The following is a 27,144-nucleotide window of genomic DNA, read 5'->3' as shown; positions in this document are numbered from 1 at the left end:
GTCAAAAGGAAGGACTCTTGTTTGTTGGAGATTTGCGTTTTTGTAGTCTCATTGTCTTCTCCATAGAAGGATTCATGTTATCACATATTTGGAGATAAAGACGCACCAGGAACAATCACATTGCCAAAACGCAGACAAGGTCACTGGTGACATTTCCTTGTGCTCCATTGCACAGCTTTAGTGTAGAATACATACTAGACATTTACCCAAGGAGGTAGGACTTAGTAATTGATCAGTAGAAAGAACTCCTGTTGGGTAAATATATAGTGTGGACTTTGTTGGATAAAAGGCTAGGTGCGTATACTTTGTGTTAGTCACTCACTGACACACACACACACACACACACACACACACACACACACTCACACTCACACTCACACTCACACTCACACTCACACTCACACGCACACGCACACACACACACACACACACACACACACACACACACACACACACTCACACACACACTCACACACACACATTTACAGACCCATAGAGCAAATCACAGACCCATTCAGGCACTTATGCACCCACTCATGGACCCACTCACACATGTACACCACTCAGACATTCATGCACCCACTCACAGACCCACTAATGCACACACCCAGCAAGACACTTGTGCAGTCACTCCCATACCTGTACAGACACTCAGCCACTCATTGAGACTTTGTTGTGAAAGTACTTGTATTGGTCTGTGATTGGGTGTGCGAGTGTCTGAGTGGGTGTATGAGAGGTTTTATAGAAGTGTAAGTGGGTGTGTGAGTGCTTCCGTAGATGATGCCATCAATGATGTCAACAGTGTTGTCATTTGAGATGTCTTCAATTATGTCACTGACCACGTCATGAGTGATGGAACGTGAGGTCATAAGCAGTGCATTGCAGAGGCAAAAGTTATAATTAGATCATCTAACTATAGCCGCTGAAATTGACAGGTTTTTTTTAAGCAGATTTTATTGGGTGTTTTAAACAGTCATACAATAATAAAAATAATAGACTTCTGATTACAATTATAATGAGTCAAAATCCTTTGGCGTAGGAGTCCATTGCTTCCTGTTGTGGGCTGGAAATTCGCTTCTGTGGACCTATTTCCATCCCCAGCAATCCCCTACGTTTTGGTAAACCAGTGTAATACTTTTAGTCCACAGAGTTCGCAACCATTAGACCTGGTATTCTCTGTTCAACATTAACCCTCCAATAACTAGTCCCCTGCCCTCCCCTCCCCCCAGGCGTGTCACGTATAATCAACCTCTTATCTTTGTACATCAGGATTGTTCTATGCTTTGCTCTGCTGTCCGCCATAGTGGGTCTATATCACTGGGCTATCAGTTGGGGGACAATTGAACCAGTGTGCTTGTGACAATATTTGGTAAGCAGCTGGATTTAGGGTATGGGGTTCAGTCTGCATTGTCAGGGTCCTCATCTATTAGGCTGTTGTCCCTCTCCTCATCCGGGTGCTTTAGAAGCTCTACCAATGCTACTCATGCCCTGGCTGTTTCCAGTGTTTCCTCACTCCCCGTCCTTTTTGCTATTTGCAATCTGACTGCCCCCTCGGGTTCTGCCCATTCAGCTAATTCTTTTTGCCATCTGGGTAATTTAGGGCCCCCTCTCGCTTTCCAGTGCCTGGTGATATCCCTTTTAGCCAACAGCAACACCAGATCCACAAATGTACTCGTCACCTTATTCTTGGTTGAGTGAGGGAACCAGTGCAGCAGACAACTCCCCGGTGTTACTACAATCTCTCTATCGGTCACACTCATCAATACTGCGGTCACTCCCTCCCAAGCTTGGGCAGTTCCAGAACATCTTTAGGAATTGTGCCCCTTCCAGATTGCAATGTGGGCAGGTGGCTGTTTGCGTGTTGAAGTATTTATTCATCTTGCCCGGGGTGATATACTCTGTGCAAGACGTCGAAATGCACTAACTTGAACCTAGCGTTCCTACTGCTCTTCCATTTCCTCTCCACTAACTCCCCCCGTGCTTTTTCGGGTATTGACTCGCCCAGATCTGCCTCCCATTTTTTACTCAAATCAGTCAGGGGAAATAGTGTTTCATGTAATATGCGTCTATAGAGGCATGTGACCGCCCTAAAGGAGCCTGCCTTTGTTACCACGTATTGTCACTCCGCTGACGTCTGGGGCTCTGTGAGTCCCTCCCACCAGTGCTTCCGTGTGGCCGCTGTGAGAGCAGAATAAAGCAGAAAATCCCCCCTGGTAGGTCATATCTTTCCCGGAGATCATTAAGCGGGGTCATAGTGCTCTTTTCATATAAATCTCCTATCATGGATATTTCCATCTCCTTCCAGGACTACAATCTCCATCAGTCTCCCCCATGGGGCAATGCCTCACACATAGTCAATGGGATTTTGGGTGCGTAGGGATGCCCACTCCATGCTCGTCGCAAGGCCCTATTCCAGCATTTGCTGACTGTTTTCAATTCAGAGTGCATGGCGTGCCCCCGTATGGGAAGTGTCAGCAGCACCCAAGATAGGAGTCGTAGGCTTGGGGTATCATCTCCCTGGTAGTCCGCCCCCTGAGTTGCCCCACCACTCACTTTGTGAACCATTACAGCTGTGCCACAAGATAATAAGCCTTGAAATCCGGTACCGCTAGACCTCCCTCCGCTCTTGGTCTCATAAGGGTGTTGAGCGCCACCCCTTCATCTGCCCGTTCCCCATAAGAACCCCAAGATCATGGATTTGAGCTGAGTACTGAAATTGACTGGTTTTGTACAAGTGAAATGTTTTTTTCAGGGAACATATATTTATTTTTTCAGTGTATATATGTATATTGTGTGTGTTATTAATAATAAGTCTATACTTATATATGCTTACATTTGCCATATTTTTGTTGAAATTCTCACTGCAATACTTTTGTAGATTGATCTTATGGTCTATATTCTAATATATATTTCTTTAGATAAATTAGAATGAAATTTGTTGCCATAGCACACCACATTAGCTTAAAATGGTGAAATAGTGTGTGCTGATGCTAGGCTGGTGCAGCACTTGATTGTGTTTTTTAGGGGCAAGGTTTGGCATCACGTGAGCAAAGGAAATGAAAAGCATGTCCTGAGGTGAACTCCTGGTTATGCTTTGTGTGGCGATATTACCCGTTCAGTGATACTCTTAAAATATCCGCTTCCTAGGCTCTGCTTCACAAACAAGCAATGGAAAGCCTTTAAACCGTAGATCTATTCTATACAGTCCTGGCATGAATACCGAGCTCATTTCAAAAGTGCTGTGCAAGCCTCAGCTCACAGCAGGCATCTTGTCAAACATCTGGAGATTAATCCGCCATTTTATATCCTATTACTGTGAGCTGTAAGAAGCCTGCAGTTCTCAGTATTGCATAAGTTGCAGTAAATTTTTAAAATATACTTGCAAGTTACAGTGGCTTTATACATATTGCATTATATAGAGATTAACAAGCCTTTGCATTAAAATATATTGCTTGTTCACACTCGTGCTGCCAGAGGTTTGCTTGGTTTCAGAAACTGCTGTGCTCTTAATTTCTTCTGTAAAAGTTGATGGAAGCACTTTATGTTATCAGGCTTTTAAAAATAACCGTTTCCTACATTCTGTTTATGATCAAAGGAAAATTATTATATCTAGCTGAAAATCAAATTTTAAATAAACTAACTTCAGGAACTTAATGTCCTTCGGGTCTCTAATTTAGATTATGGCGAGGAACCATACTTGTTCTCAGTACAGCTATATCGGCATACATGCTTGATTCTTAATTCTTGCTGCCGCCTAATGCCTCTGTAATTGAAATGTGAAAAGTGTATTCTACTTGGCACTTTTGCACTTTAATGAACTCAATTGTCTAAATAAAGTATTTTTGCTTTGATTTGAATTTTGTATTCCCTCCTCACTCCAGTACATAATCAGTAGGACGGCCTGCTTCCCATGGGCAGGCACCCTTATGGCGAGCTTAGTTTCTTCCAAACTCTTGACTTTACTTTCTCCCCTACCCCTTAATAAGCCCTGCCTCCTACGTGGGTTGTAGAGGGTGTCTAGCCGCCCCTACACTCCGTGATTCACTTGTGCCTGTCATTAGCACATGAGCTCTGGGCTTCACCAGGTTCGTCATTGGTAGGCATTATGGGAAGAACAATGACAGAAATTAGAGGTTTACCCCTCCTTCCTTCTATGTTCTTACTTGTGGCAGATGGTGCAGGTACTCAAACTGTGTCCCTCCTGCTTCTTAGTCAGAAGTTTCCATGAGTGCAGTGGAGGCATATGGTATGTTGGCCTCACTCTCACTACCAAATGGGAGGGTGATGACGTCTATCAGCAAGTGGACGCTGCATCTGTTGTACAGGCTATGCTACATTGAGGGCTGGTAGTAGATGGTCCCATAAAGTTTGTGTGATTGATTGTTCCTCTTCAGGTCTGGTGTAGCCATGCTTGGGCCCAGGAACCCAAATATATGTGCAAACCTGGAGTTAATCTGTAGAGTTCAGGTGTGCCCAGCTGTGTCCATTCATTGTTTTTCTTGTTGAATTATTGTATGATTCATTGCTTCAGATAGGAAGGTGAGCACCCATGTAGGCGTCCCTTTGGCCTGCATATAAGGCAGCCATTGGGCCAGAATCTTGTGGCTGCCTTGTGGTGGTGTGAAACTATGGAAATGCATTCTCTGAAGGGATCCCATACTTCTATTTCCCTGTCCAGTGATGGGGAAGGCTGACCAACAGGATGTTCCTCTTGACATAGTATCCATTTCCAAGATCACTTAAGGAGTTTGTGGAGGATCTTTGGCAGAGGTTGTGTAGAAGCTCAATAGAGTAAAACCTGCAAGGCCTCACCTGCCAGCACCTTCTGATTTACATTTTTTTCTTCCACCCCACAGGAAAATATGTACAGAGGGTGATGTGTTGGATGTGGTTTGTACTGATCTTCAATTGCACCCAGAGCAACCTGATCAAGGGGACAATTGATTCTAGCAGTTCCACTTGTGCATGGTCTCCCTGTAAATTCAGCTGTGCAGGATGTGATTGGGGAATAGAAGGCCACATAACCTACTTCAGTTCCACAATTCATGGTTTGTCTTTACCACTTGGGCGAGAATGACTTGTATCGCCCTCAGTCTTTGACTTTGGACCTCCGTTTTGAAAATATGAACAACCACGCAACTGCTCTTAATAAAGATATGGTCATCTCTGAACCTTTGGATAAGGTGCCCTATACACAGTGTCCTAATGTGTACCACACATTTGTTGAGGTTGCCCAAAATTAGGATTTTTAATACTCACCCCCCTGCGTGGTGGTATGTGTCATTATCTGGTTCAGCTCCACACTAGGTGGGCGCTGCAATGCCTAGCAGGCCCCTCACCCCAAGAGAGGGTAGGGTGAGGGTGTCACTTTTAATTGGAGATCTTTTCACTCTCTCTTTGTGGTATGTACATCAGTGATTCGGTGGGTGGTTGTGTGTGATAGGTGAAATATCAGCAAACTTTATAATTGACTCAGAAATCCCACATGCACTTGCTATTTTCTGTGGGGGATTTCTGCCAAGATTAAGAACAAAACAATTTGCGTTTTTTGTGGGTCCCTCTAATCTGATCTACATGTTTTGGGCCTCAGGGTGCCCAAACGAGTCGTGTTTTTTTCTTCAAGACCTTATCTAGTAATAGGGCCGTGCCCTATTACTGATTCCTATTCAGAAATAGGGCCATGCTTCTGTAGATTTCTGACAGATGGTTGTTCATTTGTTTGTTCTGCTTGTTTCAGGTAGCCAGTGTGCTAGGGATGCCTGGACTTCCTTTTTATTTTGGCCTTGCTTTGTTTAAACATATTCTCTAGCATTGAGACATAGGAGTATGTAGAAGCATTCCTTCTAGTAATGGAACATTACACAGTTTCGTTTCCAATTATCCCTAGATAGCCTTACTCAGTCTCCCTCCAAATGTCCTACATGTGGAGTCATGTCAGTAGTCGGGGATGGGAGCAACATTTAGGTCAGAGTCAACTCAGGAACATTGGGTTGTTAAAGAAATGCAACATTCTGTTCCTGCAACTGAAGTGATCTGGAGTTGGAAGAGAGGGTTGTTCATGTTTCTGTGTATTTGAAACTGGGGAAAGCAGCAGTGTTCAGGTGACCAAAGCATATGTGAGTTGGAGATCTGGTGGACTCTTGGATCCTGAACCTCTTGATCCTACAGGTTATTTAGTAATCAGACTGGGTTTTAGTCCCCAATCCAATTAACTTCTAGTTGAGGAACAACTGTAGGATGGCCAGGCTGCCCTGGATGGTTTTCTCTCCCAAGAGATGGCACTTTCTCCTCTAGTCTTCGGCACTCCAGTTGAGTAGTTTGCGGGCAGCAATGCTTGTTTGTAAGGCACAATCCAGTACCTCTGCAGGTGTTTTCTTACTTTCCACAACTACTGGTGATGAGTGCGGATGCACTGCAGAATCCATGGCCTGGGGAATTGCTGTTCACACTTCTCCCTTCGAGCTAATTTGAGAGAGTAATCTGGTCATAGTGGTTCTTTCATTATAGTCCAGGAGACCACGACCTACGCTGCTCTGACAGATGTCTGTGTACCTAGAATGCATTTTGGCTCGGACCCCCTGCCCTCTTCACCATTCTGTTCTGGACATGACCTCCTGAGGCCCTTTTTGTGGAGGTTACGTGTGCAGGGCTTCTTTGAATGGATCTCTTTTTCAGTATCACTCTCTATCCAGGGCTCTAATAGACCTTTCACCTGTTGATCATAGGGCCACAGCTGTGCCTCCTCTTGTAAGTGGTGTCGTCCTCTGCTTTCACTACCCATGAAGTGTGATTCTGAAATGGCCCTACAGTTTTTTCAGGATTGCTTTGATGTTTGACTCTGTGTCTATTCTTCACTTATACGGAGCAAGCAGCCACTTCCGCTTTCCTGCGGCCCTATTCTGAGCTATTTACTGAGGCTTTCGTCAGAAATTGACATGGGACCTCGCCTTAAGGCCCTGGTATTGGAGCTCTGGTCCCTCCACTGGACTTGCCTCTGGCCCACAGAAGTCTCTTTTTGGACATTTGGTGGAAGTTCCAGTGGAGTTGCTTTCCTTCAGGGTGGACTCTTTGGTGGCCATTTTCATTGTCAGGAGTCCTAGTAAGCTGCACTTTGTTTTCTGTGAAAGGTTTACTATCTGTGTTTTGATCATGTGGTTCAGAGGATGGGTCTGGGACTCTCCCCAAGGTAAACCGTGCCTTTCATCTTCACCAGAGGCTTTTGTCCCTTTTTGTCCCCTATCTTTCATCAGAGGCTGAGGTAAGATTGTACTTATTTGATGTTGTGCAGGCAATGAAAATTATACCTGCAGGGTTGCACATTTTTGGCATTGTAACAGCTTGATCATTAACATGATTTCGACAAAAATGGGTTCCAACTGTCCCGTACAACACCAAGTCTACGCATAAAATCCATAACTTGATTGGAATGAGGTGGCCAGGCCCCGGGGGATGGGGTCCCTGGGGCCATAAATGGCCTGAGGAGGGCGGCCATGCAGTCCCTTCCAATTAAATGAAAATAAAAAAAAGGCCATGCCCCGGGAATGGGGTCCCCGGAGCCGATTATGGCCTCGGGAGGGGGGCCAATCAAAGTTAAAAAAAAAAAAAAAAAAACAATAGGGGTTAGGCCCTGGGGGATGGGGTCCCCAGGGCCAATAAATTAGGAAAAAAAGGGGTGCCACACACCCCCCCTTCTTAAAAACACACACAAAAAATATACCAGCATCTGCCGGAGACCCCACCCCCACCCTGCAACACTCTGCAAACGCGCCCCCTGGCGCGTTTGCAGATGGGGAACTAATTCCCCATGAATACTGGGGGTCCCTGTGGGCCAACTAGCCCACCAGGAACCCCCAGTAAGTGCCACAGAGCTGCGTTGCAGAGTGTTGTAAAAAGGGGCGTGGCCTCTGAACACCTCTCTGCAACGCAGCTCTCTGGCCCATACTGGAGGTACCTGGTGGGCTAGTTGGCCCCCAGGGACCCTCAGGATTGAAGAGGAATTAATTCCCCAACTTAAAATGCGCCACAGGGTGCGTTTGCGCACATGTCACCTCAGGCCCCGCCCCCTTCCTTCACCATTGTGCAAACTAGCCCCCTGGCGAGTTGTAATTTGGGGAATTAATTCTCCTTCAATACTAAGGGTCCCTGAGGGCCAACTAGCCCACCAGGTACCTCCAGTATGCGCCAGGGAGCTGCGCCGGAGACAGTTGTTCAGAGGCCACGCCCCTTTTTACACCTCTCTACAATGCAACTCTGTGGCGCTTACTGGAGGTGCCTAGTGGACTAGTTGGACCCTAGGGACCCTCAGGATTCAAGGGGACTTAATCTCCCAAATTAAAACGGCCACAGGGCGTGTTTACACAGTGGTGAAGGGAGGAGATGGGGCCTGAGGTGACGTGTGCAAACACGCCTTGTGGCGCATTTTTAAGTTGGGGAAATAATTCCCCTTCAATCCTGAGGGCCCCTGGGGGCCAACTAGCCCACCAGGTGCTTCCAGTAAGCGCCACTGCGCTGCGTTGCAGTGAGGTAGTCTAGGCTGTGCCCCTTTTTACACCTCTCTGCAACGCAGCTCTGTGGTGCTTACTGGAGGTACCTAGTGGGCTAGTTTGACCCTAGGAACCCTTAGTATTTAAGGGGACTTTATCCACCAAATTAAAATGGCCACAGGGCATATTTGCACACATTTCAGCTCAGCTCCCCCCTCCCTTCACCAGTGTGCAAACACGCCCTGGGGCGCATTTTAAGGGGTGGTTTTAATCCCCCTGCCCTATTATGTACTAGGGTCTTACAGAGGAGGCCATGGTAATCCTAGGGGTACCCCAACGCATAGTGTTCCCTAGTGTATGTAGGTGTTTTAACGGTATTCTAAGTGTCTTTTTGCATAGCACTGGCTCGAGGACTGGTTAGTCAGAGTCAGTTACCACCAGTACCCATCTGAAAAAGTTGAGGGTACAGGATGATTTTTCAACAAGGCATCTTTCTGCTTCTCTGTTTGTTCTTTCTGCAAGTCTTCCTTCTTCCTGCACGTTTCTTCGTCTTTCATGACTTCTGTTGCTTCTTTCTGCATTTTTTTTTTCTTCTTTCTGTGTGTTTTTTCTTCTTTCGTAACATGTCCTACCTCTGTAGGCATAGTTAAAAACTAGCATTTAAAAAACCCTAGAAATTAACTGAAAAAACCATAGGTTTCAGGCACGTTATAGTTACAAAATAGCATTTAAAAAAACTTTGAAATTCACTGAAAAAAACCATAGGTTTCAGGCACGTTATAGTTAGGAATTAGCATTTAAAAAATCTTAGAAATTCACTGAAAAAAACATAGATTTCAGGGGCATTATAGTTAGTTGGACATTTCACTCGTACAAAACGATAGAAATTCCCCCATTATAGTTAGTTCAGCTAACTATAACTCGTGCGCCCGCAATGCACTGCTGATGACGTCATATATTACATCACTCATGACATGGTCAGTGACATCACTCATGACATGGTCAGTGACATCACTCATGGCATGGTCAGTGACCTCACTCATGACATCACTGATGACATCTCAAATGACATCACTGATGACATCACTGATGACATCATCCTTGTGATAGTGTGGCAGACCTCCTCTCAGCCTAATATAACCTTTGATACACACACTCAAAAATAGAAACTAACATTTTCAAAACAATGGACATACCAATACAACTTACAACACACCTATTTAGTAATTCCAAGATCTACACACACATCCACTCATTCACCAACAGTCCTATACAGCTCATACATGTACTCACTGGACGCGCGCTAACCAGGTGTCAGACAAGCATTGCATTTGCCCTGAGGGGGAAAGGCCCTTACCGGGGGAGACTCCTTCGTGGCAGACCAGCTTCTCGCCAGCAGCCGTGAGGGGAACGGCCTTCAACGGACCACAAATCCCAGCATCCCTTGCCCCAGGCGCAGGCATCGTTGTCATCAGGCAGCGCCGGGGAGGGATTTAAACGCCTCAGCAGCCCCGCAGCGCGGGATGCGCGCTAACTCTACCAGGTGTCAGACAAGCATCGCATTTGCCCTGAGGGGGAAAGGCCCCTACCGGGGGAGACTCCTTCGTGGCAGACCAGCTTCTCGCCAGCAGCCGTGAGGGGAACAGCCTTCAACGGACCACAAATCCCAGCATCCCTTGCCCCAGGCGCAGGCATCGGTGTCATCAGGCAGTGCCGGGGAGGGATTTAAACGCCTCAGCAGCCCCGCAGCGCGGGACGCGCGCGGGCCGCGCCCGGGCGAAGCCCGGGCCAAGGGCGGGCCCGTCCTTACCCATCAGCGCCTGGAGGAGACTTGGCTGGGCCACCCCTCTTTCGCCTAGGCCATATATGCGCCCATTCATCAGGTGAGCGAAGGTTATTGTCTCTAATTCACTATATATGTGTAGTACTGTTAGTAGCAAGAGACTAACAATGGGAAAATGCACTATTCCACCTGTAATGAAATCAGCTACAACGAGTATTGAGAATATGCTAGAAAGAGCAGTTAATATTGTGAGCAATGAGATCGAGCTCACTGAGAGGCGCCTATCTTTTGGTTTAGGGCAATCTCTGTTGGCCTCAGGACTGACTGCTGACACCATCGACTTAATTACAAGCATTCCCAATGCTCCCGTTTTGGCACGTGAAGAGACTCATGATATAATTACATCTGACTCACCAGATTTTGACCCTGTCACACCTCATATTCCGCTCTTAGGGGCTAAACGTAAGAGGAAACTAGGAAAGTCAACTTGTGCGAAGAGAAAACAACCATCTCGCCCATGTTCCACCCGTTCAACTATAAATTCATGGATTCATTCATCTACTAACCAAACATCTGTGGGGGCTTCAGTGCATGCCCCAGCAATCGAGCATGTTTCATTGATTAAACCATGTCTTCATTCAATTGGAACTCAGACTGAGACTGATTTTCTGCTCCCTATTATTACGGACAGTGACAATCACACCAGGGCTATTGACATTAATAATTTGATTGGTTTGATTACTGATGGTGTTAAACCTTTATTCAACAACTTTCTCTCCGCAGTGAAAGACTGTATTTCTGACGCTCAACTTGTTCCAAATCTACAGTCCGCAGCCCAGACAACGGTTACTGTTTTCCAAGCTGCTCCTAAGTTATCTGCCCCTACAAATGTTAGACAGCCGGCCCAAAATGAATCTATCATTAATATCTACACTGATCATCTAAATACTTCTGCTCCTTCTATTCCTAATCTGAGAACTATCGATTGTATGACATGTAATAAAATTCGCACATGTCTTGACAAGAAGGGCCCCATGGTGGCACAAAGCCCATTGGAACACACTATTGGGCTTAATAATGCTAACCCTATAAATAACTTGGTAATCCCCCCTAATGCTCTTATTCCTCCACACTATGGTGATAGTATAGTCAATATTCAACATGATGTAGTCACTGATCCAATTCCTAAGATTCCTACTGAGGGAAACATTGAGGTGCTAAATCTACCCCCGGAGGCCTGTCCATATGTCATGGTCTTGGCGGGCGTTCCTTTTTTAAGGAAAGACCAGAAAGAATCTTGGGAGCAATTACGCTGCAAATGCGTTGATTGGCTCTCTAAGCATAAGCGATTCAGGCCATCGCTAATTGAAAACATCATTATGGTACGGCTGGTGGGTTGGCTTGGAAGATCCCCTAAATCTATTAAAGGGGATTGTATAATTATTAATTTCCGTAGGCAATCAGTGGCAAAAGCTATCCTATCGCCACAGAGGGAGGAGAGTAATTATAGCACTGGTATATGGGCTTTACCATTAGGCTATTTCTACAAACCAACATTTGAAGCATTCCTTCCCAACCAACATAACTCCATCTCACTTACTAATAGATTTACACCGCTATCAGGTTTGGATTGTCAAGATTGACTGCCAACTCTATTAACGAGTGAAATACTGAGTAATGCATCTGCGTCAGCATCAAATGATAGATGTATTCAGGTTAGTAAACAGGATGCACCTACTACAATGGAAGCTGATTCGACACTCAAAATTTTGAGCTGGAATGTTGCTGGTTTGGCATCTAAGTTAAATCTACCAGATTGGAAGGAGCTAATAAGTGGTCAGGATATTGTAATGCTTCAAAACACCTGGGCAACTCAAGAATTGTCTATGGAGGGCTTTGAATGCTATAATATTCTGTCCCCGATCCCTATATCAGGTAGGCCCGCCGGTGGTTTGTCTACCTGGATAAACATGAAGGCAGGTGGTCGCATTAGGATTGTGCCTACAAATAGTGACACATTCCAAGCATCCCTTTATACACTGGGAGCTTCATTGTACATAATTAATTTTTATAACAATGATTTTAAAAATGTTCCCAATATGAACTTTTCTAAGTTGTTTGATTTTATTTCAAAATTAGAAAAAGATTATGGTGCCCTAAACAAAGGTATATGCTTAGGTGGTGACTTTAATGTTAGACTCCCTAGAGACATTAATTCTGCTATTTGGCCTAATACTATTGGCCCGTTATGTAAGAGAGGTGAGCAGCTAAAGAACCACTTAAGTTCACAATTTTTTTTAGATATTATGGAAATTGCAGCCATAGATGGATATACCATACCAACCTACAGAAGTCGAGGTTCAACCTCCATTATTGATTATATTTTTGTAACCGCTCCCCTTGTAAACCATGTGCTAAAGGCAGAGGTAATTCCAACAATACAGGGTGACCATAATCCCATTAGCACCACTTTAAGTTTTACACGCCGCCCAACGTACGATCGCACGCAGGGAGCAAGTGATTTAACGATATCAACTGACAATCTCCGACTTGTGTGGCGTGGTATTGATAATAATGCTTTGTTCCAAACAATGATTAAATTCCATCAGAACCTGGTCAATACCTGTCTGACATACAAAGAATGTAATACAGAGGTAGTGTATGCCTTCTCAGAACTCTGTATTGGTATTAAAAATCTACTGTCCAAACCAATTAAGAATATACATTTGGATTTAGGATGGTTTGACGCAGATTGTTCTGCGTCCAACAGAGCATTAAGAAAGGCACTTGTAAGTAAACCTAGAGATAGTTTCCTTGTGTCGACACTGAGAAGAAATTACAAGAAGGCTATCGCACGCAGGAAGGAGGAGATCACTAATGATCACTGGATTAAACTTGTGCGTGCAAATGAATTAAAAAATGGCAAGGATTTTTGGAAAGCAGTTAAAGACATGAAACTTGTGGGAAATATATCCACACCAATTAGCTGTAATATTTCCAGTGAGTCTTGGGAGGCTCACTTCAGTAAAATGTATGCCGCCCCTATTATTTGCGAATCTAGGGAGTTTTTACACACTACCAATATTCAGATTGAATTATCTGAAGTGGAAGAAGCTATTTCACAAAGAAAGGGAGGAAAAGCTCCCGGCCCAGACGGCCTCCCAATCGACCTAATCAAGAGTCATCCCGAGTTTTGGGCACCATTACTTACGAATGTTTTTAATAATCTAACAAATTCATCTATCCCTGAAACTTGGTCTTGTAGCACTATAGTTCCAATTTTTAAGAAGGGCGATCGATCAAACCCGAGTTGCTACAGGCCAATATCTTTGATTGACAACACTCTAAAAATTCTGGGAAGGGTGTTGTTTAACAAGATTAGCTCATGGGCTGAGGAATTTAAGGTTTTACATCCATGTCAACTGGGATTCAGGAGTAAGGTTGGCACTGTGGAACAGTGCCTAAACCTTAATTTGATTATTGGTAAATATAATGTAGCCAAAAAATCCCCTGTGTACCTGGCTTTCATGGATCTCACATCGGCCTTCGATTTTGTAAACAGATCACGTTTGTGGCTAATCTTGTTGGATCTTGGGCTAGATGATTCTTTAGTTTCTTTTTTGGCATACCTGCACAGAGACCTAAAAGCTAGGGTGCGTATTAGCATGAATGGTGAGATCTCTAATGCCATTGAAGTAGGCAGAGGGGTCAGACAAGGCTGTGTACTGGCCCCCCTCCTATTTATTCTATATATCAATGACTTAACTAAATCTTTGTCGACCTCAACCAAAGACGTCCCAATGATTGGTGGTAATAAAATTCCTGCATTGTTATATTCTGACGATGCAGTTTTAATGGGGCGTACTCCCAAAGCTTTACGCATCCTGGTTCAGGACTTTGTTAAGTTTATGGCAACTTTGGATCTGTGTACTAATTTAAAAAAATCTTTTTTAATGTCATGTGGGTCTAAGAAATATTTTAACCCCACAATTGTCATAAACTCTAATCATTTATTGAGCACTAGCACTTTCCCGTATCTTGGCTTGTCATTTGCTTCAAATGGATTATGGAATGATCATATAGCCCATTGCAAACAAAAGTTTATTAATTCTATTAATACTATACTTAGGCTACCTAAGCCGAGGAATATTGAGGTAGTGTCATCCATTATCAAAATGTATAGATTGCAATGCACACCAGCTGTAACATATGGGGCGGAGGTTTGGGAGAATACAACCAGCATGCCCATTCAGCGTGAAGAGAATAGATTCTGATGTAAGATTTTGGGCGCGCCTTTCTTTTCCTCAACGTTTGCTGCCCATAGAGAACTCCATCTACCATACGTTGAGGACTTTATTAAGGCTCGCCCAACCTTATTTTGGCTAAGAATCTGGAAGAACCCGGCTGCACATTTGACAAGGGAGATAATTCAAGATTGTCTAAAATGTGATAAAGGGATGGATATACTGTGGCTGGCAGGGGTCCGGAAAAGTCTAATTTGCCTAAATATGGAACATCTCTTTCTAAACCCCTTGCAACACAGCTCTATCAATATTAAAATATTGGAAAAGACTCTTTATGTTTCATATAGAGAAGCACGACTAACAATTGAATGTAATAAAATTTCAGTTGCTAGATATATGAAGTTAGAATTGTCCCCTGCCATGCCTAGATATCTTTTGAAACCAATTAGTTGCTGGGGAAGGGGCTTATTCTTTAGGCTAAGGACAGACACTATGAAATATCTATTGTCATTTCCCACTGGGTTTATCCCCAATTTCACTATTGTGTCCCTGTAATAACATGCAAAAGCAGTCAATGCTACACTTTTTGTTCTTCTGCAGTTATTACTCTGCCCCCACTAAAATATTTTTGATCCCTTATTTCAAAACTCGACTTATTATTGATTACAAGGTGGCTTACGAGATGGTGCTAGCTTTAATTGATGATGAGCTATGTTTGCGAGTTGGATCATTTCTGAAAACCGCGATGCGTATACGTTACTCTATGCACCCCGATTAATTGATCTTTGTCTCTTTTTAAATTGTGTAATATTTCCTGTGTTTTTATTAATTTTTGAATGCTATTTTATCCTGTACTTTTATGGATGCTGTTTTTATCCGAATAATGTTCATATTGATTGACATGTACTCACTTATCATATGTACTAATACACCTATACATACTGTTGCACAATGACACTCATCCATAGTTACTCACACACATAGTCACACATACAAACAAAGTATCAAACATCCATTAAATTGCATATACAGAGTTATACACACACACCGCCACACTGACTGGTACAGAAACTTACACATACTTACTCGCTTAAGCAATCACTTATAGAAACACAGACTAATTTATACAGGAACTCTTCCAATCTCTCACATATACTCACTTATATACACCAATACTCACATATATTAGTTTAAAATATATGCAGTTACTTATAAAGACACTATTGAGACAGTCATTCACTCACTAACACACCTATACACACACTCATCCACCCATACAGTCCTGCACACATACTGTCTTCAACACATGCAAACAGTGACACACTCATTCATGCATTTATGCACTAAGTAATACCCCCCCACTGAACCATACAGACACTCAGACACTCATACTGATACTCGAAAAACAAACTAATAACCTATATAGACACTCATGTAGCTACTTACCAACCCATGCAGCCACTTATACACCAAGTGAGAGACTGATACAGATATTTACATATTTAAATATTACTCACTAACCCTTGTGTTCACTAAGATACACTTAATCAGTCCGAATCAATTTTACAAAAAAAAATCATCCATTTAGCCACTTATATACCCACTTATTCTTCCATCGACCTTGAGATATACATATATAAAACATATTTAATTTTCAGAAAAACACACATTCACTGGATGATGTCATCAGTGATGTCATTTGAGATATCATCAGTGATGTCATGAGTGATGTCACTGACCATATCATGAGTGATGTAATATGTGAAATCATCAGCGGTGCATTGCGGGTGCGCGAGTTATAGTTAGGTGAACTATAACGGGGGAATTTCTATGGTTTTGTACTAGTGAAATGTCCAACTAACTGTAACGCCCCTGAAACCTATGGTTTTTTCAGTGAATATATATACATATATATAGTTCACATATTCACATTCTCTGTAAAGAAAATGATGTAAAGGTTTTTATTCTGCTCAGCAACTCACCTCGAAATATGTTAAACTTCCATCTAGATACCAATAGCTCCTATCGAGTTACATTATAGAGTCCGAGTACCATCATCGGAAACCTGCTGGAAAATGGCCAGCTGATATCTAATATGCATTGTAAATTTAAACAATTTAATTAGCTTAGTCGTGAGGTGATTTGAAAGAACATGCATATTTTCCAGTGATTGGATTGTCTGACTGTTACACATCGATTAGCCCTAAATCTAGACACTTTTCCAAACCACTGATATTTGAGTATTGCTTTAGAAAACTATGGGCTAAAGAGACATTTAAAGGCATTCTCGGTGAACTGAAAGTGCCCCACTGGAGGAAGTGGGATATCTCCTGTCTTGCCTTTTGATTGCCAACATGGAGATACCAAAGTATTGTTATTTAGGTCTACTGAGCATCTCCCTCAGAACCCTGGGATGTTGCCTTAGTCTTGTGAAAGAGAGAAGGAAGTCAGTCCTCATAACCAACAATGCCACTCATCCCACAACTGTGGCAACTCTTGTGCTCCCACTAAAGGATGATCCTACTAACAGGTCTGTCATTGCAAGTCAATCCTAAAATGTGGCATCCCCTGCCATCTGCCAAGTGCCCCTCGGACAATGCACTCATCTGTCTAAATTCTGCGTGCCAATGATTCTTGCCTTCCTGCCAAGAGATCCACAGATCATTCTCCAAAAACTCCCTACTTTTGATTGACAGCGCCCACTGCTTTCCCCATCAATGGGCTACCAAGTCCACTCCTGTGTGAAAGAACCCTCTGGTCTCAGCAAAGCACTAAGAGGCAGCCTTGATAAAGCTCCTCAGGCCTCAACTCAATTGTAGCTTTTTCTTCCAGTGAGATGTCCATAGACAGTTCCACCAATTCCCCTCCTCTCAGATAAGCAGCATGCCCTGCTCCCCTTCGGCAATTAGCTAACAATGTTGCAGTTCACCTTGCATTCCCAGCAAGGAACCCAGACAGCTCTGTCATTGGCCATCCTCCTCAGTCCTCACGACATAGAAGAACATTTGTAATTCAGCGACAACTTGCATAACTGAGCCGCGCAATTGCTAACCCTCAAGGACCACCAGTGTCTTTCTGTTGTCTCTGTTTTATGCCATCCACTTGAGGTCTTCCCCCAGCGGGCAGCTTGAAAGCTCCTGTGCTTGAATGGGTTGCATGGTATGTCTTTGTGCAATGAAGTGGACTGGATGGACAGACAGACAGACAGTCCGCGAGCGCCCTGATAGTATCTCCTCTTCATCTGCTCAGCTAGAGAGAACACTCTTCTTGAACTGGTACTGTTTGCGATGGGGCCTAATGCGAGCCATCTGTTCTCGTCTAGCTGCAGAGTTCTGTATTCTGATCCGTCTTTGCTTCTGTGAGTGTCAGTGCAAAGAAACTGGCTTGCCACTGGGCTCTTGGCATGGTGGGGTGGAGGGGGGGCTGATCCAGAAGCAGATGCTGGTTAGTGACTTATAGCCCACACTGCAACAAAAGCACAGCCCCACACATTAGCACACCCCCCTGCTGACCTCCACCAGTTTAAGATACTCCTTTTACAAAGTGGGCGACTTTGAGGCTTTTGTAAGCTTAGCTGGAACTCGGGTGACATATATTCACTTTGCCACTGCTCCGGTTGTCCTCTATTCTCCTCAAACTAACTTGGCTATTGCAAATGATAAAGCTGGGCTGAGGAGTACTTGAGTAAACCCCAAAAACGTCCTTCCTCAGCCATGCATACATCCTGTTTTCTTCTTTCTTGCGTTGGAATTTTTCTTTAAATGTTGTTTTCTAGCATCTTTTGCAGGAGTGGATAGGTTCTGCATCCTCGAGGGATGAAATTCTCAATATTTGTTGTGTTATTGATGCTTTTTAACAATTAATGGTTAAACTGAGCTTTAAAGCGACAAATAACTCAATGTTGAAACCCACTGTAATTGCACTGACTGCAGCACTGGTATCACCCGGTATTACCAATGCTGTGTAAATCGGTATTACTCCGGTGCAGAATTGCAGGACTTACAGACTGTTTATGCAATGGCGAAGACATCTGGAGATTGATTTTATAAAACCGATCTCCACATGTTACCGCATAATTCCGTGCATTTTTGTCATGATACATTCTACCTAATTTGACCTTTGGGATTTCTCCCCAGTAACACTACATGCGGAAACACTGCATGTCTCCGAATACTAATTTGAGTGGAAACTCCTTCATAAATCTATATTTAGAAACAACTTGTAATTCGGGCCAACTAGTATTTTGTTTATTTATGTATTTCATTCAATTGTCTAATCCATTTACATATACACAATCTACCGAATTGATGAATGCAAAAATTAGATGCCATTTGAATGAAAAATGCGTCCCAATATTTCCATTGGTATCTGTGTTTCTGATGTCGAATACCTCTGTTACAGGTGACTGCTTTGAACATGGCCTGGTTTTCGGAAGTCTGGCAGAACTCCCTTTTCTTCAAGCTGATATTGGGGAAGTTTTTGAAAGTATGTAGTTTTTTTAACTTTTTTCAGTCTGAAATTAATTTGTTTATATATAATGCTTCTAATCCACGCACAACAATTTATTGGGCAAACACGTTATGCCACCGATCTCTGCCTCATTTGTCCAATTCTGAATTCGTTTTGCCATTGCTTTATCTACGGGTACTTGTTCTGTGACCACGTCATTCCCATTCAGGTGAATCAAATGTTTGGTGGGAGAAAAGCCAATTTTTGTAGAAGTACTTAGCTAAGCACTTCCATTTCGCTTGCTTATTAGACCTGGGATTTTATTCTACATTTTCTCTAATTTGTGCTCGACGTCTTCTAAGTTTGATTGCATTGGAGAACTCATAATATTGTACTTTTTCTACAATTGCACCCAGTCTTTTGCAACAAGACACCTTTGCTGGAACGCTGAAACCAAAGCAGTACCATGCTCATTTTTTCAAGCTAATAGGATGCTCGCTGAGATCTAAAATCATGAAATGTCACAGTAAAATTTCCCTTCATCTGATAGGCGGTACTCTCTCTATACGTTCGTGTTCTTGTTCAGATTACACACGTTTGTTCAGTGCGTTTTTACTAGGGGTGGGCGGAATTTGCGAAGTGGCGCTACGCAAAGCTCCGCGAAACGAAAAAAAATCTCTGCGAGCACGCAGAAATTCCGCAACCATGCAGAATTGCTTGTTCGCGATGCTTTTTTCCTGTTCGCGAACGCTGTTTGCGTGCTCGTGGGGAAATATTTTGCAAACACGCATTTTGAGAACGCAAACATGCTAAAAATTCCGCGAAGCCGCAGAACGCAGAATTTTGGGCAATTCCGCATTCTCCGCGGAACGCAAAATTACCCAAATTCCGCAAATTCTGCGAGCGGAACAGAATTTACCGCCCAGTCCTAGTTTTTACCCACACCTGCGGGCAATAACGGCTATTAATTACCACCCATGCAGTAATGTGTGCGGTGGGAAGGACAATTAACTGGCAATTAACTGCCCTTTTTGCCTTGCAGGCAAGAACGATTAGACTATTAGCACTTCTACCTAAAAGAAAAAAAAAGGGAGAAGGCGAAGTCGGTTACATTATCAGACTGGAAATAGGCCCCACACTCCCTCAATTAAAAAAGTAGAAAAATGTTCACTTATATTTTTCAACTTGTTTTGCGGATTAGATTTCTGTTTCAGCAAAATCAGAAGGAGGAGCTCAGTCAGCCACGTGCAAACAGGATGTCACTGAAGAGGCTGAGAAGCGCTGCCAGACAATTATTTTTCCATCTTTTCAGGCCTTAGATGCCTCCCTCTCCCACAGCGTTTTCCAGGGCCCACAGTATACTGGAGTGAAGTTGAGAGCTGGCAGAATGCTTCTTTAGTGGGCCTGGAACTGTTCTAGCCCCCAAAGGGAGCATTCGGATTGGCTGGCTGGCTCTCATGGTTACACCAAGGGTGCTAGTAAATATTGATATCCAAAATACACATTTGCAGAATATTAAACAAAGTGATGCAACACATCTTTTGTCCACAGATCTCAAAGACTCATGTTAAACAGGAAAAGTGTTCAACCTCAACAAATTATTTGTACAGTGCCAACAATTAAGCGCAATTTTAAATCATAGGAAATACATGTACAATACAGGAAAACAGTGTAATTGAATATTGCATGGAGAAAAGGATTTCCTTGAATATTCAGCTGGTTCGGTTTACCTAAATGTATTTAGCTGGCATATGGCCAAGTGAAAGTTGGTCATCAGATGCCCACCATGCATTAATGCTACATTCATGCTGCACTTTCAAGCTAAAAAATAACAAAAATAAATCATTTGCTCCAAAAAATATATTATGAAAAGATAACAGCACTACGTGAGGGGGCAACGTGGTTTCTTTATAAGCAAATGTTCATTATGTAGCAAAATACCTGAACATCCAACGGTTTCGGGCAAGACGTGCAATGAATCAAAGGTTTGGTCCAAAGAATAAGACCCCAACTAACTCGTTAAAGGAGAGTATGCACTCGTGTACCTGGTCTCTTCTCTTTCTGATCAGTCATCCGTGTGCTCCACGGAATCCCTAGAATCTGAAATATTTTCAAAACTCAGATAATGTGGACTGTTTACTTTAGTGAGTAAATTATGCGGTTTTGTTTTCTATGCATACATGAGCCAACCCCAGAAAAAGTCTGAGGCCCTCATAAGAAGTGGGCCAATAATTTACGATATGTACTGTAACTCCTGGTAATGCACGTCAGTGTTATGAGTTTTAGCATGTTTTTATTACCCTCCTACACTTTGGGTGTGATTTAAAAAATAATAATCTTCAAAATCTCCAATTAAATTTCAGGTAGGTAAACTCGCCTAATTTCAAGGGAGAAAAATGCCTGGGAAATACTGGGATATGCAGCGCAGTAAGCCCCCAAATCTGCGTGTATGCCCTCTGTTAGAAGAGAAACTCATAAAAGGCACTCTTTATTGCACTGGATAAATAACCCATGGTGCCATTATTTATTAGGTATGATAAATATTGCACCTAAAACAGTTAGATACTACCACTTTTCATATCATGGTGAATTTGAACCCCACCAGCATCCTCCCATTTCGCCTGGCTTAATTTTCTGGGATGACATTTCACTGATGATATCCTCAATACTGGTGTTAGAAATTGGGTAACTGTCCGACTGGGTTGTGAGCCCTAGTCAAGCAGCAACTACAATTCTAGTCAGTGTAAGGCACAAGCAAACCCCAAACTAACCTGTGCTCACCCTCTGGTAGATTGGCACAGAGCAGTCAAGCTTAACTTAGAGGCAATGTAAAGTATTTGTGCAACACTTCAAGCAGTGAAAACACCACACAAAATGAATAAAACAAGACCAAAATAACAAAAATCTATTCAGTAGAGTTGGAGTTATCAATTTTTAAAGAATGAATTTTAAAATAGTGCCTAAAAGCAGAAAGCACCAAGCACAGCTATCTGGCAGAGCTGGACCCAGCTCACAGTCAAAAGTTCAGGCTGATCGCGATGCAGCGAGGGTAGGATTCAGTTCCAAATTAGTCCCGCTGAAGTTCTACCTTCTCAAAGTTGTGCCAAAAGTCCTGTTTGCATTTGCGAGTGTCGCGAGGAGCAAGAAGGGTCATGCAGCCAGTAGTCAACGTGGTGCGAAGGGCAGGCCAGGTATCGTGGGTGGGCTGGAGCTTCAAGTTGGCAGTCCCCCATGGACTGTTGATGCTGCTAAGTGAAGAGACGGGCTAGAGACTGCTCGTGCTGGATTTCTGTGTGGTCTTTGTGCCAACAGGTCCACCTAGCAGTTGCAAAAAGCTCAAAAGCTTGATTTAAGAGCCAGCTGAGCCACACCAAGGGTTCAGGACCTGAGGAGCATCTCTTGGGGGTCAGGAACCCACTGCAGCTGGGTCCTGAAGTTGGATGGGGCCCTTTTATGTCCAGAAGGCTCACATCTGGAGGCCAGCAGACTAGCCTTTTGAATCCCTCTTGGTTGCTGGGTTCAAGATAAAGTTGCAGGTCCAGTTCTTCTCCAGGCAAGAGGTTAGCAGGTCAGTGCAGCAGGGTAGCAGTCCAGTAGAGTGTCAGTACTTGTAGCAGCCCATAAATCCTCCTTACTGGCAGATATCCACAGGTCCAAAAGTTTACTGAAGAGTTGGTGTGTGTAGGAGGGTAGGATCTGCCTCTTATGTTTCCCCCACTTTTTTTCTGATGTTTACACTGGTTTCTGGCCATAGTCTGGCTGGGACCCTGCTAATCAGGGCCCCAGCCTCTCTGTTCTCTCTAAACAACCTGGAGTGCATATTAGGTGCACTAGTGATTGGATACTGTGGTACCTTACGAGCCCCTAGTATATGGTACCTTAGTTACCAAGGGCATAGGTACTTCACAGGCCTACCAGGGGCTGAAGCATGTATTATGCCACCCCTGGGAAGCAGACTAAATCTGACACCACAGACCTGCTACTGCAGCCTGGATGAGGTGGTGCTAGCACTCCTCACTGAGATACAGGTTCACTATATCTCTCCCTGCACACACATTTAAACCTATCAGTCACCCCTAAGGCAGGGCCTATCAATCCTGAGGGCAGGGTGCTTGGTTTCCATGTGAGGGGGTGCCTCTGCCTGAGCAGGGCCCCTCTGCAGCTCTCAGAGTCTATTCTCTGGGGCTGTTTGTGAATGCGGTAAAACCATATACTCTTAAGTGCATTATAACCTCGCGGTTAATGCTAACTTTGGAATGGCTGCACCAAAACATGTTGTGTTTGGTGTCAAACGCTTTGGCATCACAAAATGGATGCCACCAGTCAGACACTGGGCTGCCCTCCTGCTGATGACCGAAACTCGCAGTGGAGGAGGCCCAACAATAGGTATCCTGTCACAGGGAGGTGTGACCACCTCCTAGACAGGGTTTAGTGTATTGGGGCTGGGTGGGTGCACTCCTAGAGTGTTTTGAAGTCCTGCACTGGGGGAGCAGTATGCTCCTCTGTGCATACACCAGTTCAAACCAGCTCAGGGGCTACCTGCCCCTGCTCTGGCGTGAAACTGGACAAAGGGAAGTGGGTGTAGCCACCCACTCCCCTGACCCTCCCATAGGTGGGGTCATAGAGCTAGTCCCTCCATTCCTTTCAGTATAAGTTAGGGAACCCTTGCCATTGCAAACTAGATACCCCTGGATGATGCTCTGAAGATGAATCCCGGACCTTCGACGTTCCACTACCTTTGGAAGATGGAAGAATCTCCCTTGGAGTCCAGGAGTGACTCCCCTGCTTGGCAGGCACCAAATCTTGCAATCAACAGTCGCAAACTCCACCCGCTCCCGCCAGAGCCCGAAGTACCTGCAGCCCAGGAAGAGGATTTCCTGACTTCTCCAAGGCCATCGTGAGTCCCCAGTGACGCTGAGGCAAGTGGACCCCACGAGTGACGAGGAACCACAATCCCTGGGTACCGTGCACTATTTTCGAGTGCATCCCCTTCACGAAGTTCTACGAACCTGTGCATTGGGCCACGTGTGGTCCAAGCCTCTAGCAGGGATCCCTCCAGAGATCAGAGTCCTACCCCATCCCGAGTGACTGTGGGCCCCTGTTGAGTGGATCCTCCTGAAGCGTCTTCGCGATCCCTTGCCCGTTGGCTTTTGGGTCTCCTTAAGACTTTCATACAAGTTCAAAGGGCTCCCCTGATTGCTCCAGGCCTGCTCTGACTTACCCTCGCTGGGTGAGTCCCTCAGACCTTGCTGGTCTGCACCGCTGACTTTTTTTTCCTTTCCACACGACTTGCTGTTACCAAGGCTTGTTGGCTCCAATCTGGTCACCGACACCGCAGTAAGCTGCAGACTTTGTGGGACACGCCGAATCCAGCTCCTGGTTGTCGTCGATGCCTCCTGGACCTCGTGGCTGAAGAGTCAAGACACCCATGAACTACCTGAAAATACCCGACGACTGTGGGCATCCAGCTTCCTGGCCCCGGGTCACTGCCAAGTGACTTTGAACACTGTCCCCTCTGCTTTCAGGACTTCCTTCTTCTGAATCCAGGCTTGGATTCCACCGGACACTTCTTCTGTCTTCACAAGCAGCAAGTCTTCATTGGCTCCCATTGAAAACTACGCCGCGACCCGACACCAAAAGACGCCTATGCACCCGGCTTCCCTGGGTGAGCTAACTCCAGTACTACGGTGCTCCTGTGGGTGTTGGCTCTAGAACTACTTACCCAGTAAGTGACTTGTTTGTAGATTCTCCCGAAGTATCTCTTAATTTCCAACCGCGACTTGCACCATGGAAGTCAACGGGGATTTGCGGCTGAGTTAACACACTCCATGCGTCCCTCGTGGATCCTTTACTTACCTGCCTTGGGTGGTTTCGTGAGGCTCCAGCGCTTCTGAAGGCCCTAGGCATTGTCCCTTTGCAAGTCGTTAACTCTAAGTCTCTTTTTTAGTATATGGTCTGGTACGCCCCTAGGGCCCCAGCCATATTTGTGCTTAATTTGTTGTGAAACGTTGATTTGTGCATATGTTCCTGACTTCTAATCTCACAAAGAGATTAGTAGAGGGTTGTTTAGTAATAAATACATATACCTGTGTGGTGTCTTTTCATTTGGTAATTCAAGAGATTATAAGGTAAAACAAGCTGCTTTACATTCCTCTAAAGACTTAGCCTGAAGGCTGCTCTCCACAACTACCACTAGGATAGCTTTCTTTAAAGGTTGTCTTAAACCTACTACCATAAGAGTTGAATTGTACTGGTGCAAGGTGTCCACTTGAACTAGTGAACAGCATATACCAGGCCAACTTCTCATAGTGTCTGATGTCCTTTTATACACATTTGTGCCTTTGAAGTGGGGAGAAGCTTCTAGAGGCAGGACTTTGAAGTTCACAGATGCCCTTCCTTACTGTCCCTGGCTCCAGACTAACTACAGGGTATGCCACCCTTTGTGTGAATGCAGGGAACAGCCTATTCAAGTGTAAGTGGGACTGTGTCCCCCTCCTCCCTCCCATCCTCCCAGTGATGGCCCATCGTGCCTAAGCTCCCGTTGCGTGTGGCTATCCAGGAGGAATAAACAAAGCCCAACTATCACCCATACCCAGTCATGTCACCCAGAGACAGGCTGCAAGCACCAAATGGATAAGGCAAACAAGTGGCAACTTTCTAAAAGTGGTATTATCAGAATTGCAATTTAAAATTTAAAATGAGACTTCACCAGAAGTTTGGATTTTAAACTGTGATTCCAGAGACCCCAAACGAGAACCGGTTACCTCTTCCCATTTTTAAATTACACTTATGAAATGTAATAAGGCAACTGCAATGTTATCCTGTGGGAGAGATAGGCCTTGCAATAGTGAAAAATTAATGTAAGAGTTTTTCTCTACCATGACATGTACATTTTAATGGACCTGTCCTACGTTTTAATTACATTGCACCCTGCCCTCTGGGATGTCCAGGGCCTACCCTAGGGGTGACTTTTATGTATTAAAAAGGAAGGTTTGGGTCTGGCAAAAGGTTTATTTTGGCTGAAATGGCAGTTTAACCTGCACACACAGGCTCTGCAATGGCAGGCCTGAGACATGTTTAAAGTGCTACTTAAGTGGGTGGCCCACTAGCAGCATGAAATGTACAGGCCGTGGGCACTTGTTGATCACTTTATTAGGGACTCATGGTAACATTTTCTTATACATAATTCACATATTTAATTTACTTATGTTTTAAGCAGAGAGCACAAGCACTTTATCACTGGTTAGCAGTGTTACAGTGCACAGAGTCCCAAGGCGAATCACAGGTCTGAAGGTTAAAATTTCAGGAGAAAACACACCAAGGATTCCAGGTCGAACATGTGTCCCCCCTCCCCCCAAAAAAAGCTGAAAGTATGGAGAACTAACCAACCCCTTAGGAGTTCTCTCCTTTAAGGCAGAAAAGCCTGGGAATACCATCAGTATTGGCATAGTCTGTTCCAAGATGGTGTCAAAGGTCTTCTTCTGCCCAAGTGACCTTCCAGGGATACTTCATGAGCCAGCTCCAATAGCCAGGTCCTGTAGCAGTGCAGGACCACCAACATACAGGTTGCTCCAGGCTCAGGAATCTTAGGCTCACTATACAGGAGACCATTCTCCCAGTAAATCAGGTGATTACCAGAGGTGTCACCAGCTACCTGGCCCTCGGCCTGTTGGCGTAGGCTTGCAAGAGTAGAGCATTTTCTCAGTGCCGTGCAGAGCTCCTCCCTGGTGGGGCCCCTCTTCCTGCTGCCAGTTGGCCAGCTCAGGTAGGTTTCCCAGGGTGGCACCATCTTCCCATGAAGACTCCAAGGTATCCTCCTCAGGTTTAGCCCCCTCCCAGACTGTGGGAATTTCAGGAGCTGGTTTTCCTCTTCGGTTGCCCTTTCTCCTTTTGCTAGGCAACTGGGCCATTCTTCCAGGCTTCAGGTTTTTCTGACTACCCTCTTGGGAAGCCATGAACCGTGTGGTCAGGCACACCCATTCAGGCAACCCTAACATCTCCAAGTGGTACTTGAGATCCACCTCCTTCCAGATGGTGTGCTCTAGGACATTGTCAAGCAGATAATCCACAGACATGGACGGACTCCCAGCTACACTCAAGGAACCTGAGACCTCCCTCCCCAGTCAAAGGGAGCCTGAGCCACTGGGTAGAAACTCGCAGGGCAGTCAGCTGCAATAACTTGTTG

General features: G+C 44.5%; 1 protein-coding gene across 1 annotated transcript in view; it reads left to right on the top strand.

Annotated features, from left to right (window-relative positions):
- LOC146832706 (uncharacterized) overlaps nucleotides 1–27,144 on the top strand; it is a 355,069-nt gene that overhangs the window by 102,444 nt on the left and 225,481 nt on the right. The window contains exon 2 of the mRNA XM_085606006.1: nucleotides 18,912–18,995. Coding sequence (XP_085462132.1) covers nucleotides 18,912–18,995 — 84 coding nt within the window. The remainder of the gene's footprint in view (nucleotides 1–18,911; nucleotides 18,996–27,144) is intronic.

Source organism: Triturus cristatus, chromosome 5_1 (genome assembly GCF_964204655.1).
Source record: "Triturus cristatus chromosome 5_1, aTriCri1.1, whole genome shotgun sequence".
Taxonomy (NCBI): Eukaryota; Metazoa; Chordata; class Amphibia; order Caudata; family Salamandridae; genus Triturus; species Triturus cristatus.
Note: the sequence above shows the minus strand (reverse complement) of the source record. Positions and strands in the feature narration are given on the sequence as shown.